General features: G+C 33.0%; 1 protein-coding gene across 4 annotated transcripts; it reads left to right on the top strand.

Moving 5' to 3' along the window:
* The first annotated feature begins 1064 nt into the window (after nt 1–1064).
* On the top strand, nt 1065–19484 carry LOC132286910 (polyadenylate-binding protein, cytoplasmic and nuclear-like). 4 transcript variants are annotated; one of them, XM_059789338.1, is made up of 18 exons: nt 1065–1174; nt 1819–1855; nt 2249–2313; nt 3560–3625; nt 3777–3848; nt 5361–5433; nt 6011–6048; nt 6133–6249; nt 9847–9966; nt 10063–10143; nt 10228–10296; nt 10429–10506; nt 10615–10782; nt 14665–14772; nt 14999–15067; nt 15224–15286; nt 15398–15555; nt 18990–19484. In XM_059789338.1, exons 1-18 carry the CDS (start codon nt 1166–1168, stop codon nt 19288–19290), a joined length of 1692 nt encoding a protein of 563 aa, XP_059645321.1. In that variant the 5' UTR covers nt 1065–1165; the 3' UTR covers nt 19291–19484. The 4 variants fall into 4 exon arrangements, with proteins under 4 accessions (XP_059645321.1, XP_059645319.1, XP_059645322.1 ...); XM_059789336.1 differs by having other exon boundaries at nt 2240–2313; XM_059789339.1 differs by lacking the exon at nt 1065–1174 and adding an exon at nt 1321–1412.
* Nucleotides 19485–20443: the final 959 nt, after the last annotated feature.

The following is a 20443-nucleotide window of genomic DNA, read 5'->3' as shown; positions in this document are numbered from 1 at the left end:
AAAATACTATCATCAAAAAAATAAAAAAATAATTTAATTATTAAAAATACTTATTATAGTAATGTGTCTTCAAACACCAAATATAACATGTTTTTTTATTTATTTTTATTACAAACATTAATTTGTTTGTCAACATTATGCTGAACGAGCTCTACTCCAAACACCAAATATAACATGTTTTTTTTTTTTTTTTTTAACAAACATTAATTTGTTTGTCAACGCAATGCTGAACTAGCTCTACTTTATATTTAAGAACCTTAAAAATTTATTTGCTAGACTTGAATAAATATATATATATATAAAATAACATAAATTTATTGTCACCAATGATTCTACCCGAAAACAACTTATAGGAATTATTATTATCAAATATGGTACATCTTACTGTAAAATTAACGATAAAAGTGTTTTTGAAAATATTATCATCAAATAAATTTAAAAATAATTTAATTTTGAAAAGTTCCTTATTATAATGTGTCTTCAAACACCTAATATAACATGTTTTTTTACAGCCATTAATTTGTTTATCAACACTATGCTGAATGAGCTCTACTTTATATCTAAGAACCTTAAATTTATTTGCTAGGCTCAAATAAATATTTATGAGAAAAACGACATAAATTTATGATTCTACTCAAAACAATTTATATTCCAAAATATAGTAGGTTGCTACACGATTTTACCATCATAACAGTGACTTTAATGGAATTAGAATTGAAAAAAATATTTAGTTTAATTTTTTGAATTATTATTATTTTTTAATTCTATCAATTCCAATTTCAAGACTCAAACCTTAATTTCATGGACAATTGATTATATTTTCAAACGATTTTTCATTAATCCCGATAAATCTAACTAATTGGAATTGTAAATAAATTTATATGATTTGGATCGAATAAAAATTTATGTATGTGAGTTCAAAAGACATGCTGGCTGGATTTAAATTATTATTTTTTTAATGTCATGTATCAGGGGAAAATGAAAAAGAGTGTGACAAATCACTGTTTTTACACGAGAAAGGGTATTTTAGTCAATCCACAAAACCATATAATCATGCAAAACTCCCCTGATTCCTCCACCTTGGTTTTTAGGGTTTTCGTTATTCCGGTTCTATAGAGAACATTCGTTCATACGAAGTGCCTACAATAAATTTTTTTTTTTCTCTATGGCGCAGGTAATTTCTAATTCATGCAAAACTTTACCCTAATTTGAAAGATCAAATCCAATGGTCTTTTTCTTTCAACAAAATTTTTTTTCTTCGTTATTTCTACAGAGTTCTTTTCCCTAGATAGGGGACAAAAATTGAAGTTTTATGTTGGGAAGCATCAAATGGTTTAAAGTGTTCATCTTTATACGAAAGACTTTCCAGGGAATAAATTTTCATCGAAAGAACTCAAGAATTTTCGTACAGTGTACTGTTTTTAGATTTTTCTTCGTTATTGGGTTTCAGCTGAGTAGGTTTATTGGTTCATATAAATGTTTCTTTATCACTCACTGAGTCGGAGCACTCCCTGTTTTTTGCAATGTGCTTGAAATTTGGTATAGATGTATCGATGTTTTTAGCATGTTCAAGAACCCCACAAAAGAAAATTGAAAGCAAAACCCAAAGTGGTCTCCGTTTCTAATTTTTTTTTTTTTTGAAACATATTAAATGAAACCCAACTATGTTAGCAGGTTAAGGTACAATTAGTGACTTACTGTCTCCTACTCTGAGTTGACTTCTTGTCTTTACTTTTTTGATAACATTCTCTATATTATTTTTCTTTTTTTATTTTTTCTTAATAACTTTATTGGATCAATGTTGTCATGCTTTTGCAGATGAGCCAATCACCAGATCATCATTCAACGGACCATCGTAAGTCTCTCTCTATCTCTATATATAAATACACAGGTTGTGTGTGTGTGTTTTCTAGTAACCTTCTTCCGCAAACAGATTGTTATCCAACTGAATTTTGAAGAAATATTTTTTTTTCCCATCCATGCTCTGACTCCCATGAACTATTCTAGATAAGTAGTCTTATAGCAGAAACAAGCTGACTAAAATTTTTAGTTGGCTAATTTAACATATATGTACATTCTAGTAACTATGTTCTATGCCCCCTCACACACACATACTTACATTTATATATGGACTTTTTGTTTTGCTTCTATTTTTTTTACTATGCATTATTAATGTGAATTTGTATTTATTGTCGACTCTTTTGTTTTACTAATGGTTCATGTTTTATTGGTTGAGAAGAGCATGCAGCCAAAGGTTCAGAGGTTTTCGTTGGTGGTCTGGCCCGTACAACAACTGAAAACAAGATACGCGAGGTTTGTCATCTGCTCATATATTGCTGCTTTTTGTTATTTTTTGAAATGAGTTATACTGTGATATTAAGACTTAACCAACGGCCAGTGGCCTAGCGGTATAAGGCCCTTACTTCCCAAAGGGAGGTTAGGGGTTCAAGCCTCAGGTGAGACATGTGTATGAGTACCAACTAAGAAAAAAAAATATTAGGACTTTTTCAAGATTATGCCCTTAGCACTTGCAATTATTTTAGTAATTCACCTTGTTTCATCTGTCTCTGATACTGCTTGATCATACTGGATGACTCATGAAATTTTAAGTGTGCATTTGTATGAAAGGAGTCAGAAATATAGGGAAGGATAGGAGAAGGAGGGAAGAAGGGAAGGAGGAACGGCTTATTCGTGTTTGTTTTAGAGATGAAGGGGGAAAGAAAAGAGGTTGGGTTGAGAATGAGGGTTGTTAACACCTCAAACAGTGTGTTGGCCCTTGGCTAAGCTCCCACAAGTGGGAGGAAACAGCGGGAAAGGCTAAGGAGGCACCAGTTTCCCACAAGCCATCACCACTGCTGCTTGTGTCAATGCCTCTTTGTTGGAGGAAATTGGACGGGCAATAAATTTTTTCTTAAGTTTATTGTCTTTTACTGTACATTGTCTATAATTATATTTCATTACCACAATTATGCTAAGCTTAACTCTTTATGTTGTTATAAATTTTATTTCTTAATTATTTACCCATATGGGCCATATACAAATATATAAATATATATATGAAGGTCAATAACTATACTCTGGTTTTCCTTGTAATGTTCTTGTGTGTGTGTGTGTGTGTGTGTGTCTATTTCAGCATCTCCGACTGATCCAATAAAAGTTCAAACATTAGATGATAATAGTGAGAACTACTGGAACTATGACTTTTGTTACTAGTGTTCGGTTCAACCATATTTTGGAAGTTCTCAATAGAGGGTCTTCACCGTCTCAAATATGTAATGCTTCTACGTACATATATCTAATGGTACAAATATTATTATTATTTTTAATAGTCATGACAATAGATAACAAACATTCTTCTAAATTTCCAAATGAATGTCTATGATACAATGGCCTAAGAAAAGGGTAGAAGAAGAAAATGATGAATCACTTGAAGTTTTCTTCTCTCTTTTAAAATGAGATAAGTGGGTAAAGATACTAAAATGTTGGTGTTAGTTCTAAATCAAATAACCTGCAACCTATTTACTAGGCTTTCTTTATTTTACCTTTCCTTCTGTTTCAGGTATTTTCTACTTGTGGGGAAATCACTGAAATACGCATGATGAAGGACCAGGGAGGCAACTCAAAGGTTTTAGTTTATTATAATTTTTTCCTACTTGTCCTTGCTTTGGATACTTTGATTTATGCTTCCCCATCTTTTTCATTAAATCAATTTGAGAATTTGTGTTCCTTTTCATTAAATCAATTTGAGAATTTGTGTTCCTTTTTATTTGTTACAGGGGTTTTGCTTTGTAAGGTTTTCAATGAAAGAGAGCGCTGTTAAAGCTGTGAAAGAAAAATCTGGATTTATGGTAAGGGCATATGATGACAAATTAGGCAAATGGATGGCATGTTATTTGGAAAGACCTACTTAACGTCATAAATTTTATAATAAAAATGAAATGAATATTTTTTTCGTTGAGACATAATTTCCTCTCCCGCATAAGAATGATCAAATTGCAAGGCGTGCCAAGGATTATGAACTTTGAAACATGGTGAAAATAAAGTGACAACTTTTCCAACCTGTATGAGCTAGTTGCCTAACTTCTTTGAAGTAGCCACTATCTACTGACGATAATATTTCTAACATTGTAACATAGTACATGACACACCACCCGAATCTCTTTTTCAAAATTAGTTCTTCTGGAAAGGATAAAGAAAATTATTAAGGGCAAAACTTTGCTTAACTAATTTAAAATGAAAGATATGGTGTATCATGTGTAGGATTGTTTTTTCCGTGGTCTCTCCCTTGTAGAAAATTTACCTAGTTTTCTAGCAAGGTAGAATATTCACACTCATATGCTATAGTGGCATTTTGCCACGCTGCTATAATCTAGTGTTGCTTTAGTCACTTGAGAAGAGACTTTTGGTTTGTGAGACCTTTGGTTGTGCATAATTTGTGGTTTGTAATCTTGTTTGCATTATATTTCTCTCATTTGGCAGTGCTCTGATTTTCTTTTTCTTTAATGGAGATAAAAGTAAATTGGGCTCTGCATGACATGTTATTAGATTTTTGTAGTATCGTGTTCTGCAATTTTTATTTTTATTTTCTGTGCACTTCCTTGTTGAGGTAATGAGGTATAGCTATCTTGTTGGTTTAAAATGTGATCAAGGCATGAAAAATAGTAAGTTGTAGTTGTAAAATTTCACAAGGATCTAAATGACTGCCATTTAAAGTAGAACTTTGAGGAAGATGTAGCTCAACATAGGTCTATTTGAGGACCTTTTTATTGTTTTTCCCATTTTTTTTCTCCGCAGAAGAGAAAAAGGGGAGAAGGAAGAAAGGGGGGGGGGGGGGGGGGGGTGTTTGGTGGAGGAGAAATCAAAGCTGACATGGGCTGAGAGAGATGGTAAGTAAGATATTATAGTTTAGACTGTTGCTTTAGTAAAGCAAAATGCAAAAATTGGATTCATGTAGCTGACCCCAGATAGTTGGGAAAAGGATTGGTGTGTTGAGATAATTTATGTTTTTAAGGACAAACTAAAAAGGAAGGAATAATTGAAGGTACAAGAAAAGAATATATTTGTCTTATGGATTAAATTGGATTATATAGGAAGTTAGTGAATGGTTAGGCTTTCTAAAATAGTCTGCAAATTGTTCTGGTGATCAATTAATGATTGAAATCACTTGACAAAGGTGAATTAATTCGTTAATTGTTGAAACCACACTCTGAAATTGGTTTAGATAGGTTTAATTTTTTTTTTTAAAATTGTTGAATTCTCATATGTTAATTTGATTGTATTAATCATTTTTTTTTTTCTTTCACTTTAGAAGATATGTAGAACAAATCTGTTATTAATCTTCTTGGGCTTTCGTGTCACAGCTAGAGGGAAAAAAGATCGGTGTTCTCCCATCAACAAATAAGGATTCTTTGTTTTTAGGGAACCTTCATAAAGGTTGGTTTCATTTAAATATATTGCAATTTATAGCATCCAAGGGACATTTCCAAATGCCAGGCATTGTTTGATTAGTATTTTGGAAATTCTTTGCTTGCATGTCAGAGCAATAACTAAAGTGATGGGTTACTTGTCTGCTCAGCTAAGGACTTCTCATTTGTGTGTGCAACGTTGAACCAATTCTAATTATGACCTCTAAGCCAAATGGGGTGTTACTCGAGTGGTATCTTTTAATTGTCCATCCTCTCTTTCTCCGTCCCTCTCTCTCTCTTTATTGAAACAAAAATCCGCTTCTTGTATTCATGAGGTTGTTGTTTGCTCTTCTTTGTTGATTATTTGTTTCTTATTTGTCCTGAGAAAATCTAATCTTCTTTTGTACTTCCTATTTTTGATAATGGGTTGTTCCATTCTTTCTTTTTTCCTTTTATTTTATTTTTTTATTTATAATAAAAGACATTAATTTTTTTCCTTTTTCATGTCGAGCAATGCATTCTTTCACTGTTATTTACACACTTGTGCTTCATTTCTCTTTTTCACCTCCAATACATATTTATTTGGTTCTGTTCTTGCTTGTCAGATTGGAGTGCAGATAATTTTGATAAAATAATACGCCAGGTATGCATTTTAGTTGCATATGAATTTTTACAAAATTTTACATGGGCCGTATGGGAGTAATTTTTTATTTTTTTTGCTGTATAGGTTTTTCCAGACGTTGTATCGGTTGATCTTGCAACGCCCTTGAGCAGTGGAGACACGAGTCTTGGTCAAAAGCAACAAAATAGGGGTTTCGCCATTGTGAAATTTTTGTCATATGCTGTAAGTTGCCTTCCCTTTTGTTCTTGGTGTCTTATAATTCATAAATCTATATTTGAATTCTTCCTTCGTAGCATTAATATGAATCACCTGTTGCTTCTCAAATCGTACAGGGTGAAAGCTCAGATTGATTCGTGGTTCTGATTCTTGGTTCCAGCATCGTTTTTGACTCTTCTGTAATTAAAAAGAATCCAAAATTTTCTTAAAAAGCTTTCCAAAGGGTTAATCTTGAAAAAGAAACTTAAAACTTAAAATTTAATTTAAAATATTATATTATTTTACTTTTGATAAATAAAATGTTAAAAATATCACAAATGCCTTACTGCAATAGTAACTCGCAACAATTTTTGAAATTTTTCTGAACTTTGAAACTGTCTTAGTTTGTTTCTATAGGTTTTTTTTTTTTTTTTTTTTGGCATATAATTTGGTTAATTTCTATTTCTATCTGGCTATTCCATCTAAACAATCTGTCAAATAAGCATTCTGGTGCATTAATTCAATCACTGAACATGTCCTTGTGCAATAAAACATTTGTACTAATTCCATTATTGGATCTCATGATTCACTAGCTCATGGTTGTCCATCTGAAATAGTGTTTATTCTCTTTATTTCTCATTGTCCTTGTGGCATTCAATATGTTATTTTTTCTCCAAGACAATTTGATCTTCTGCTTTGCTTGTGATGTTATATCCAAATCATGATTGGTTCAATAAGTCATTTCGTTTTATTGTACATTTGATTTTCCTCAGATATGGAAGGATTTTATTCCATCTATATGTGTTCTGTTTTTTGGTACCCTTGCGGCTTCTTCTTTTTTTTTTTTTTTTTTTCAAATTATGTTTCGGTACATCAATTTCTCTTCTGTAGTACTTATCAAAATTTTTTATTTTTTATTTTCTCTTCTGTAGCATTCTTTTGCTTTTCGTATAACCATTCTAGTAACCATTTGATTCAACTTAATCCAGAGAAACACATAGCTAACGAGGAAGTGCTTTTCACTTCAATGGGAACCAAATTAAGTTCCTTTGTTATCCCACTAGTTATTTGTTTTCAATAAGCTAATCATCGTGCTTCCATTTGATAATCAATCCCTTGGGTATCATTTTAAAAGTTCTTGGCCCTTTGGATGCTAATATTTGGTTTAATGAACTCCAAACTTCATATGATATTATAAAATCCTGTGAATCTTATAATGACAATTAATAAACAGTTTATGTGAACAATTCTGGATAATCCATTTCAAATGATCTGTTGAAATTTACATAGTTATTATTTATTAATGAAATATATGAAAGTAAAAAGTTTAAGTTATCTAATATTATCAACGGTTTCCATTTCTTCTAGTTTAGTTCTGTAATGTGGCAAATGTGTATAATGTCGATTGCTGCAACAATTTTACCAAACTTGGTGGGGGATTTAATCATTCCATACCGTTTGGGAGAAAAGTTAATCTTATTGCTATTTTCTTGTCACAGTCTTTTCTTCAATTTAAGGTGTTCTCTCTCCAAATTCATGCAATGAATTCCTTTGGAGATTTATCATTTTCTTTGTTGAGGCCACGGTTCACTTTTTTCCATATTCGCACCATTCCATGTGACCCAGTGTATGGTTTTTTTTTTTTTCCTTTCTATTAACCCTGATTTTTCTCACCGTTTTTGGAGAACTTATAATGCGCTTGCACTTGTTTGTTTAGAGGTACTAGTGCAGGGTCTCTCATGAATCACTTGCCATCTAGGGTTTCCTTACTGATCTTTTGTTTCTCTCTTTATGTCAGATGTGTTCTTAAGTTGGCTTCATCCTTGATGTTGTCATGACACTGCTGCACCTTTTGGCTCTATTGTTAACTTAATCAGTACTACTCTACCATAAGTTATTTGAAATTTTCTTCTTTTCCTATTAAGTGAACATAATAGATCCCTCAGTGCTCAATTTATCGCACTAGTACCTTAGTTTCGTACACTCTACTTTTTTTAAACTAAGATTTGTGCAATCTCAAATTAGACTATTGCTTTCAGATTAGCATCATTAAGTAGTAGAAACACTGATCATAATTCAACATTTTTTTAAGTGAAAAATATGGGAAGCGCCCTAGTAAATGGTATGAATCTTATATTATAGACTTCAAGAGGGGCGATTAGATCACCTTCTAATTGTTTCTTTTACGTTTGATAGTTACTGTCTGACCTATAGTTACAAATTTCTCCTTTAAATCAGGAGCTTTTTATTTTGCTTATTATTGATTCATCTTTGACGTACCTCCTAATTACCACCCATTGTAAGCTCAATTGTTGATCTTCACATCATCAGTTGCTTCTCACAATCCGCCTCTTCCCAAAATCCATTTTCAGCTTCTCATGGATCATTAAACACCTGCTGTTATGTGCAAAAACGCCAACGGACTAGTCTTTGAGAAGATTAAGTTGCAAGAATATAGTTTCTCTTACCCGATACATGAATTCTTTAAGAATGATCAACCAAAAAACTAACAATAAGCTCTTCTGTGTGCTAAGGTCTGTATTTTTTCTAGGTAGTTTTAGAATTAATAACTAAATACTATTTATAGAATTTCGATCAGTCCACAGATTTAGTTTAATCAATCCATAACTTCATGGTGAAAGTTTGATCAGTTGAATGTAAGCTCTCTCAATTGAGAGCTTTTGGTTTATGTTCAATCAATTTCAGTTATTTTTGTAGTTTATGTTTAATCCAAACTAGTCAAAATAACTTAAAATCATTCATTAAATGGGATCTACTAGATCTTGTGCCCGGTCCACAAAACTAAATAAGCATCGTATACCCAACTCTAATGCATTGAAGAATTACCTGATGGAACACTCCGACAGCATGTCTTTAATCTTTAATTACATCTCTTCAATCCCATGCAAACATTTCACTTACTCAATAATATGACCTAATTTTATCAATTTGATTACAGTCGTCCGTGAAATATGCCATAACTTGTTACTATGTCCTAGCAGTTTTTTAAACAATCTTTCAGTGTTTTAGTTGAGAGTTGAATAGGGATAACTAACTGATAAATCGGATATATCCAACGTCTAATTTGATTTCTTCATTAGCAGATTGGTCCTTTTTATGCATATTTCTAGTCATCATTGATAATTATTATTCCACCTTTTAGAGCTCTTGGGGCTGAATTATGTCATGTGATGTTACAATCCATTTTCCTTTGGATCAGTTCTGCCTATATCTATTTGAAATGTCGTATTTCAGATCAATGTTCTTTTTCCTATTAACAACTGTATCTTGTTCAGATCAGTTTTATAGCCCTCCACAAATGTAATATCTAATCCAACAGTGACACGATTTTGCAGAATGGTAATAATAATATTTGAACCTGAATGAATCTGTGTAACTCATAACTTTATCTTCACCACTTCTTTTCTCCAAAAATCTAGAGCATTGATGCATTAACCTTGCATCTTTGTCAACCAAACTAATTTGCCTTTAATATGTGAACTCTACATCAAGTAGTCAATCTTTACTGCTAATATAGTCATGTGGAGAATTATCAAATCAACAATCATTCCATCCTTGCTTTTAGAAATTTTGAACCCCCTCCTTGGAAACTCTCAATCACAGGCTGCAGCACGAGCATATAGGGCAGGGTCCAAACCCGAGTTTCTTCTTGCTGGAAAGTGTCATCCAGTTGTAAAGTGGGCGGAAGAGGAACCTGAAGTCGATCCAGATGAACTTGCTAAGGTGAACCATCCATATTCTTTTGAAATATAAAGCCCAGGTTCTCTCTATAGTCTGTTAGCTGTAGCTTATTTTATTGGTCATTTTTGGACTTTACAGGTAAAAATAGCATTTGTTAGAAATCTTCCGACAGATTCTGATGAAGATTACCTGAAGGAGTTATTTGAGCCTCTTGGACAGGTGTGATGGTATACAATCTTGATTTCTTTATATATAATGATGTGTTTAAGTATTAATTATTGCTTTAAATCGCCAATCTTTCAGTTGGATAGAGTGGTGCTATCCAAGAAGAGTCGCTCCCCAGTCGGGTTCATTCACTTTGCTTTACGATCAGTAAGTTGCATGTTACTTCTATTTTCACTCTTTTATCTTTTTCCTTTCAGCATCTCTTCAACTGAATTTAGTCTTAATTCTCAATTTTGGGGATGCCATTATGTTTTAACCCTCCATATTTTCTGTGCGTAGGACCTTGATATTGCAATCAAGGAAATGAATGGAAAAACAGTCCAAGGACCAAATGGGGGCCCTTCATTTAAGCTCGTGGTAATTTCAATCTAACAACTATCCTTATGTTTTAAACTCATCGATTTGCAGTGAATTAAGAATATATCTTGGAGTTTCTCTGAAGGCAGACGCGTATTATGTTAATAGGTGGAAGTTGCAAGGCCTATAGAGAAAACTCGGAAGCGACCTTATGATGATCCTCAAAGCAAACCAGCCAGTAAAATTCCAAGTTATTCCCAACAAAGGGATGATCAGATCTCTAGTCCCCCTTGTGGTTCTAAATCCAAAGCTCCAAAAGTGAATATTTCACTACAGGTTGATTTCTTGTTTTCCAAATAAATTTTCTTCTGTGTTCTGTATTACTATGCTTTTGAGAATTTAGGTTTGTTTCAACCAGACCATTATAAAACTATGTAGCATGTTGTACAAAGATGTGTTCCCAAACATTCTAGCTAATTAGTTAATACTTGGCATCACGTCTCTGTCGTATTATACTCCATTTGGCTGAGCTTTCGAACACCACAAGTGCTTTCACAAAAGGCCTTCACAGAAGTACTTCGTTCGAAGGAATTTGAAAAGACAATGTTAAAAATTAAATTTTAAAACAAAGCGTCATTCTACTTGCATAAATTACGTTTGATGATGAAGTAGAATAATTTCTACATGACAATATTATCCTTTAGTTTTAGCAATTATTCTTGTTACTAATTTTCAAATCTGTATCAAACGGATATGAAATAAGAAATATGTTTTACCAGGGAACATGTGCTTACTTGTTTTCGGAGTAAGGGCGGAGTTGGGGCGGGTTTGGCTAAATCCTACTCCGTCTCTTTAGAAAATTTGTCATATCAACTCCGCCCCTACTCCGAAACGGGTTTGTAATTGTTATACCATCCCCGCTTCTACTTTGTTAGACAAAATACCGACTCTGCCCCATGCACTTTGTTTAATTGTGGGGCGCAGTGGGGGCGGGTTGGGTTATGCCACTTTTATTATGTAGTAAAAAAAATAACTAGCCCAATGTGTTCAAATTGGACTGATAAATAAGTTGATATAACTTTTAAATTATTAAATAATAAATATTAATATATTAACGGACACTTCCAGCAAAGTAACAAGAATCTTAAAAATATTAAATATATATTTTATATATATAAAAAAATTAAAATGTACATATATAATCAGGGCGGAGTCGGGGTGGGCTCATCACTAAATCCGCCTCTGCTCCAAACCTGCTTCGGGTTTTCAATTATTTTACCATATCCATCCCAATCCCATTTAGGGGAACACCAAATCCACCCCATTAGGGGTGGGGTTGGGGCGAAAACCCGCAGGTTGGAGGAAATTGCCATCCCTAACACTAAATGACAAGAAATAAAAGAATAAAAGCACTGAAATAGCGAATATATAGATGAAAGACATAATAAACCCTAGTTCTAGGTTAAGAAAGCTTAGTAAACAAAAGTCATCCTAGTCAATACAAATCAATGAAATAATATATTGAATCAACCTTGAAAAATAGAGGTAAATTGCATGATGGCTGTCGGCAAGGAATTTCCCACAATTTATATGATTGTGATGGCTTTTTGGATATTTTGAAATAATAGGCAATCTTGTCAATGCATGAGTAGCACATGGACAAATTAGTAAAATAACAATTTTTACTTGGAAAGAAAATCTGGCTTCCTAAACGGAGGTCCTAAAACTAACATATTTTTTTTTACTTCTTTGAAATGAACTTCCTTTATCACTCCGGCTTCCGGAAAAAGTACTTTACATTTGTATAGAATTTTGAAACTTGGAAGGACTTTTGAAGGTTTTAGGAAGATCCCCTGAATGGGGCCTTTAAAAGGAATTTTGAAACCTGGAAGGACTTTTCAAGGCTTCAGGAAGCTCCCCCAAATGGGGCCTTAGTAATTGAACTGTTGGTGTGCAGAAGCTTTTTTTCATTTCAAGATTAGTTTGGCACTTGGAAATTAAGTGGAAAAGTACATAAAAATTAATGTGAAAAATCACAATGATTTACATGTTTTTTTTTTTTTTTTTTTACCCTGAATGGTGTTGGAATTTCGTAAAAGAAAACTCAATTTTATTAAACACAAGGATTTACATGGTTCACATACATTAGGACCGAAATTTTACATTTAAACACAAGGACCATTCAGTTTGAGTCCTAGGCTGGTCCTAAATGGGACCTTTTGTGATTAAGGTATGTCTTATAACCCGATTCGGAATAAATTCAACACTTATTTAATTAAATGCGCTTGATAACGCGATAAGGATACTACTTAAAAGAATAAGTGCCACTGAAAATAGGATAAAAATTGAAGAGATGGAGACTTCACTTAACACTGAACACTAAAAAGTTAAAAAAGTAGTTTCCCTGTGATTAAGGTACTGTATAACCCAATTCAGAATAGATTCAATACTTATTTAATTAAGTGCGCTTGATAACGCAATAAGGATACTACTTAAAAGAACAAGTGCCACTGAAAATAGGATAAAAATTTAAGTGACGGAGACTTCACTTAACACTCAACACTAAAATGTTAAAAAAGCACCAAAAAAGTTCTTAATTTATGTTTTAGCACTTTAAAATTTCATCAAACAACTCCTAAGTTTAGCCATTATATGTCAGATCTTACGTCCTCTCTTATCAAGAAAAAAGAAATATCTTATGTTCTCCAAGTCCATTATACTGGTTCAGTTTTTTGTGTTTTCTTATTGTATAGGATTAAGTATACTTTTGTAATCATAAAAGCTACTGGACATGGGGTGCAGTGGTGCTTAATGGGTGTTATTTTGGGTCAATTTATGTTATTGTGTCTGTATTTATGGTCTCAGTTGGTTTAGATGAGATATATGAGTATTTGCCCGAGATTCTAATTGGGTCTGTATTTATGTCCTAGTTAGAGATGGAGTGACCAACAGCCTGTGTAAACCAGTTTACTCTTTCAAGTAATTAATTATTTATTTTTTTGAACTATTTCCTTTTTGACAATTTTATGGACCTGATAGAGGTGATGTTTGAAACTCCAATCTCCTAGTAAGAACCCCAACTCAAAAGCATCTGAAACAATTTGAGATTTTGTGATGCAACCATAATTGTCGATATAAATCCTAACGGATTCTAGGACTTATTTGTGGATTCTGATTTTTCATCATCATCTTCTTTTGCTGCTCCCCCTCCTCTAGTTTTATGCACTTAATACTTATAATCAGTTTCAGCCCCCAAAACTCTACATTGATTGGTGCAATGATTTCCCCTGTTAATTAATAAAAATCCAAGCTCGGAAAAAGTTCTGTTAATTAAGGGGTTCGGCCGGATTACGAGATCCTGCCGGTCAACCAATTAACGCCTAACTTTCTTGGGAGCTGAGTATTGGCACGTTCTGAGGAATTTTGGCGATTTCAATGACATCAGATCCGATGATGAAAAGATTGGAATCTTCACCCCAAAGCTCATGACCCTAAATTGTTCTACTTAAAAAATATTGCCTTTAGTTTTTGCACTTAAATACTTACAAACGGTTTCAACTTCTGTACATTAAGCACGCCACTATTAATTCTGATAGAGTCTACCATTATGTTCTTTTTGTGGGGAATGTTGGCTAATTGAAGGATTTTAAAGATTGTCACTCGGCGTGATGAGTTGCAGGTGTGCTTGCAAGTTAAATGCTATTTCTATGTTTCCCTGATATTTTATGGTGTATTTGCCTATTTAAAGAATAACTAGATTCTTGTAACGCCATTAGTCACTTTAATTTAATAATAGTTGAATTAGTTGACACAGTAACATAATTCTGTGGTAATTTATCTTATAGTAACGTCTATTTGAACGAAATAAAAGCATTTACATATCGAATGGTTCATAATAGTGGAAGATCAAATTGATGTATTTTGGTTGGTTATTTTTTTTTTTTTTCTTTATTTTGTAGGTTTGTATTAATAATAGTTGCATCAACATTACATATCAAGGGAAAAAAAGAGAGAATAAAAGTTGCATCAAGGGACATTCATAGTCAGCAGTACTTTATTCTGTTCGAGAATTGAGTTTCTCCTCTTAATAATTTCAATGGCCCTAGGCGGTCAATGTTACTACCTATCTTCTGCTGGATGCCTTTCTGTTGCCTTTTGTTTTTGTTCTACATGCCACAGTGTTCTGCTATTAATTTTATTTATTTATTTTACTGCCAGGAGCCTGTGGTTACTGATCCATATGAAGCTGCTGTAGTCTCATTGCCTGTGGCTGTTAAAGAGCGTTTACTCCGAATCTTACGGCTTGGTATTGCTACTCGATTTGATGTAAGTCCTAAAAGAACTTGTATTTCAATTGATGGCATTCCTTTGTGCCATATCTTGCCCACACTGCCACCCCCACCCCCCTTTCCCTTTTTTTTTTTCTTCCTGGAAATTGCCATATCTACCAGGTTGTAGCCCATATGCAGTTGCATGTGATTGTGCTTACATTTATCTCCAGTTCAACAAGTTATTCTGTAGTTACTTAAATTTTGATCTTTTTTATTGGCAGATGGATATTCAATGTCTAACCAGCCTCAAGGAACTACCTGAATCTACTGCTATATCTGTCCTTGATCAGGTCTAGCATAGTTACATCTCCTTCCAAATTTTTCCTTTAAAATTCTTACTGAGGTTGCTCCTATATTTTAACGCCTTCGTTGGCAAATTGAATACCTGATGCCAATGCTCGTAATTTTTGTTTCATGATTTCTTCTTTCTTTATCTTTCTTTGTAGTTCATGTTATCAGGGGCAGATAGGCTTAATAAGGGAGCATACCTTGCTGGGTTAATTTCTAGGGTAAATCTCTTTCCTCCATGAATGTGAACATAATAATGCTTCCAACTATATTACCTGTTGTAATGATATAAGTAAAATACTTTTTGTACTAAAAATCAGTCTCGGGTACAGCACCAGGTTGATAATCTGGGACTCAATCAACAAACTTCAAATACGTCAAGAATAGGGGATATTGCCTTTATGGAATCAAAACTGTCCAGCATTTATAGTAGAGTTCCTGTGCCAGCTGCCGATCCTCTTTCCTCTCGTGTAAGCTCAACTATGAGCAGGTTAGCTTTTTATATATTCAGTCTCCTGCTCATATAGTTTATTTCACTCCCATTGGTCTCTCAGTAAAATATATTTGACAAGAAAATAAAAGAAATTTTTGTGCTGTACGAACTAGTTTAAATTGTATTATGCAGTCCGAGCTTTACCCTTGCTTGGTGCAGTCGTAAAAGCTAGTAGTAATTTCAAATGTTAGATTTATAGAGCTTCCATTCTTCCCAGCACCCTCGACCCATAAGGAGAACACTAGGTGATGGACTTTTGTTGCCTGTATTACTCTGGTTGCCATCTAATAGTATTTTCCGAGTATTTTATAAATTTGACAATATGGTAATACTTTGATCCTCAAGATATGTTTGACATTTCAGAAAAAAATCCTCCAATTTAAAGTATTCACTTTCTTGTAGATTAACATGATTTTTAATTTTAATTTTTTAAAAAAGGTCTTGAAACAATTAAAATGATGCAGGGCGAAACTTGAATCAAGTAAACAACTCTATATAGTTGGGTCAAGGCATTGTTGAATTAAGTTGAGTAAACAATTAATTTGATGTCGCAAATTTGAAGCTTCAAATGATGGTTGCTGCTTTAATATTATACAAGAGTAAAGATTATCCCTCGACTCCAATAGAAGTATAGTATAGTGGAAAAAAGGTTAATGTAGACTTGAACCTCTACTCGAAAAATAGTAAAGTTGTATCCAATAAATGTGCAAAGATGTAAACATCTGCAATCCTTGTTCATCCCTTTGCTTTCATGTATTTGAAATCATAGACTTAATATAATTAAGACAATTATGGGATGACTGTTTAGTCATAGAGTTGGAAAGTCAAGCTGCGGTCCCAAAATCCTCTTTTATACTTGGCTTGATTTACATTTTCAATAGACATTAGGCTTTGAGAAGAGGTGAATAGATCCCTTTCTAGTTTTTCTCTAATTTATGCTCCCTTTGTTTTATTGAACACAAACTCAAATCAAATAAATTTACAAGATATAAAGCAAAATAACACAATCAAGCAAACAACTATGGACACATGATCTAGTGCAGAGAGAACAATGCACTAAGGAGTCAAAATAGTACAACCTTACCTTTCTACTGCACTAACCTAGAACCACTCATTGATTGAACCAAGTCCGAACAAAATTTACCCTAGGCAATTCATCCTTGAGCTATGTTGTCTTTTAATTGAGAGAAAACTACACTTACATAGAGTTAGGAGCATTAAAAAACAAAATGGTCTATTTTAAAAGTTCATTTTTTACTTTGGTTAAATTAAGTAAAATAATTACATATGCATGAATAACTATTGTTTAAGTCCAAAATACCTCTCCAAACACTTATTCCAAAATACTAAAAATTATTCCCCTTAAATCAAGTACTTTCTTAAAATAATTTCTTTACTTGAAAAATTTAGGAAAATAAGATATTTCCTTTAACTTTGAACCATATTACTGCAACTTTCATATATACACACGAGAACTTATACATATAATAAAAAAGATTCAATATAGTAAAAAATGGGGCAATCAAAGATTAGTCCCCAAAAAGAAAAATATAATTAAACTCAAGAATATATAAATCGTCTTTGCTGCGGTGCATGCCTTGAGATGATCATCAATATTTTGGCTCAATTAATTACACTTGTTTTGTAAATAAAAAAAATGATTGCTGGTGTACCATTTGCTGAAGCAACCATTTAATTTTTTCATGATCTCCCTCTCCCTTGCGTGTGTAGTGTATGTATATATATGTATATATATTTTTTCATATGAAAGTTTTCACATTTGCAGGTTTATATTGGTATGAATTAGGAGATATGGTTAAAGTTATGTGCACATAAAATTATATATATATATATATAGGATGAATTTCCACTTACCGAAAAATAAAATTCTATATATAATGAATTTCCACTAAATTATTTGTATATTTCTAAATTGACATTTGCAGGTTTGAACCGATATAGATTAAGAGATACTGCTATAGTTTTTTGCACAAAATTTATAATATATATATATATATATGTTGTTTTTTATTTTATTTATTTTGGTTATATATATACCATATGCAAAAATGCCAAGTTGAAAGTCAATTAAAAAATCGAGTTTTTCTAAATTTCATGAATGAAAGAATTATTTGATTTAGGAAGGATATTTTGGTATTTTGAAGTAAGAGTTTGGAGGGTATTTTCGACCTAAATAATAGTTTTTAATGCAGATGTAATTATTTTTCTTAACTCGACCAAATTGAAAAATTAAGTTATTTAAGGCTCCTAACTCCTAAATCTACTTAAGTGTAGTTTTCCCTTTAATGAATCTGTTTCCACGTGATCCATCCTTGCCATTTTCAGTGATTGTTTGTCCTATTCTAATTGTCCAAGCCTTTACAATCTCGTTTATGCTGCTTGAGACTATCTTATCAATAAGCAAGGGAAGTCTCAACCCCACAAGTGTACTCATTAATTATGTATGCTTGTAATAAAAAACTTCTTGTAGAATTTTTTTAAAAAACTTTAGAAATATGGGAGATCTTTATGAAGAAAAGTCTCTCACAAGTTCTCTTATTTTCTCATGCATCACTCTCTCAAAATCATAAACAATATATCTATATGCGAACTTGTATGTGTAACCAAAACCTTACGTTTTTGAACTTGGAAACTGAATTGGAATGATTTAGGGAAGGTTGAATCAATGCAAGACATGCTTTAGAATTAGATATTTTTGGAACTGTCAATCTGAGAACTGGTGCTCAATTTGAGTAGCTAGTTTCTCACTTCTTTGTGGCGCTAAATACTTGGGCCCAGTATTTGCATGTCTAGTTACCCACCTCACTTGAGCATTGAATGCCGGTGCTATAAATCCTGACAATTGATGCTGACCGGCATAGTACAGCATAGTTTGGGTAAAAACAATTGAAAAATTCTTTGAACCATTTCAAAACAAATCTAATTTTTTTTAAAACAGTATCTTAACATTCCAAAACAAATATTGTAAGGGACTAAACATGGTAATGCAAATTTCCTGATCTAGCATGTAAGATATGAGAGGTTCTTTGGCCTTCAGAGATCTTCAGGTTAACAATGTGATTGTGGGCTATTGTCTCATGTCACTAACAATCTTCAAATGACTCGAGACTCAAAATAAATAAAAATTACAAACTCAAAACTTTCCATGCTAGATCTATCATCATACAGTGACACTAAGGCCTCACAAAGCAACGACTATATTAAACATATCTTTGTCTCTCTCTCTCTTTACCATCTTATAGCTTGAGATTTTTTCTTTTTTTTTTTTCTCTCCTTTTTAACTACTGGTTAGCCAATGAAGAAGTGTATTTAAACGTCTTGTGTGTTGTGTCCTTAGCCTAATTTTAATTTCTGTTGATAATAAGCAGCTTCTTTCCATAGTTTTGTTTATCCAAGTTGGTTCCTTGCAGGTATGACCATTACACATCTCGATATTCCTCACTGCTTTCAGATTATCCTTTATCTAGTCGGGCAGGTTATGTAAAATTGGAGGAAAGTAGTCCGTCCTTGTTGCACCGAACACCAGGGTCTTCTACACCTTATGGCACAGTTGGATTGGATTCTCAGCTTACAGGTGCTACTGATCGTCAACCCAGCCGACCCCAAGTAAGGTTTGATCCCTTTACAGGTGAACCTTACAAATTTGACCCTTTCACTGGTGAGCCAATTCGTCCGGAGAGTTTAACCAACCATTTTGGAAGTCCATACTGATTCTCAGCGCTCCTCTCTTTGATAGTTCGGTCACTGCGTGTTGGATTTGAGGTTTTAGTTGCTTTCTCATGTATGGCTTTAAACAGCTTTGTGAGGCTGGTTGCCGGGAGAGGCAAAAGTAGATGGCAGGTGCCATTTACAAGATGCTTGTGTTAATGATCAGATAATGTTATTACAATTTGGTCTGTTCCCAACACCCCAACCATAACCCTAATGAGAAGAAAAGAACTAGAAAAATGGGAAAGTGAGAATGGAGTTGAATAAGAATGAAAATACAAATATATAAAATGAAAGTTGCATTCGTAGTTATATTCCGGGAAGAAATTACTGCTTTTTTAGGGGTTCTTCTTTTCTTCCTTTATTTTGGAAAATGAAAAAATATGTATAAAAATAAAGGAAGAAACGAATGGGTTTGGGTTGAGTTCTGGTAAAAGCTAATGTTCAAAATCCATATTAAAGAAAATTGAATTGTTTTAGTTCAACATCAACAATGAATTATTCTACATCTTAACCCACCAGAAAGTGCTCTAGAGCTTTTCAAATTAATAGTTATACTCCAAAAAAAATCAGTCTATCTTTTCACGTTAACAACATATGGGAATATATATATATTTATGTAGAACAAGAATGTTAATGCGTGTACACAATTCCTTGTGCTTTCCGTCTTTTTACATCACAAAGATTGTTGTGCTGTTTTATTTTGTGGCCCTCAACTCCTCCTCATGTACTGTTCTCTCATTGACATTTACACTATATATGCCCCCTGTACATGGCTAAAATGAGTGGCTTCAATGACAAGGTTCAGGTAGGTTTTAATTCAGGCTGTCACCACCATGGATGATGTTTCCATTTTACAAGGTTCATGTGAAAGGAACAACTCAATGTAGCAGTGTGTCACGTTGTGATTTTGTATTATGCAAACAATAGACTTAGGAATCCAAGGCTGTATGAAATATCAACGAAGGGTCCAAATAACATTAAAATTGCCCGTGGTCCCAAGATCCAACTGGTTATAAAGTGACAGATTGAGTTGTAATCTATATTGGTCTATCTTCTACTTTCTAAGACGGAAAGTTTAACTACTAAGGGTGGTAATCTATTTTTCTCTCATTTAAATAATAATAAAAAAATAAAGGGTTGTGAAATTCAGTCC

This window comes from Cornus florida, unplaced genomic scaffold (assembly GCF_030987335.1).
Source record: "Cornus florida cultivar Cherokee Brave unplaced genomic scaffold, ASM3098733v1 CherokeeBrave_3.0.0_Hap2_Chr11, whole genome shotgun sequence".
NCBI classification, from domain to species: domain Eukaryota; kingdom Viridiplantae; phylum Streptophyta; class Magnoliopsida; order Cornales; family Cornaceae; genus Cornus; species Cornus florida.
Note: the sequence above shows the minus strand (reverse complement) of the source record. Positions and strands in the feature narration are given on the sequence as shown.

Coding starts and splice junctions, on each gene's coding strand:
- LOC132286910 (XM_059789336.1), top strand. Junction 6,250..9,846: donor TGAAATTTTTGTCATATGCT/GTAAGTTGCCTT, acceptor TCTCAATCACAG/GCTGCAGCACGAGCATATAG. Junction 15,068..15,223: donor CTATATCTGTCCTTGATCAG/GTCTAGCATAGT, acceptor CTTTCTTTGTAG/TTCATGTTATCAGGGGCAGA.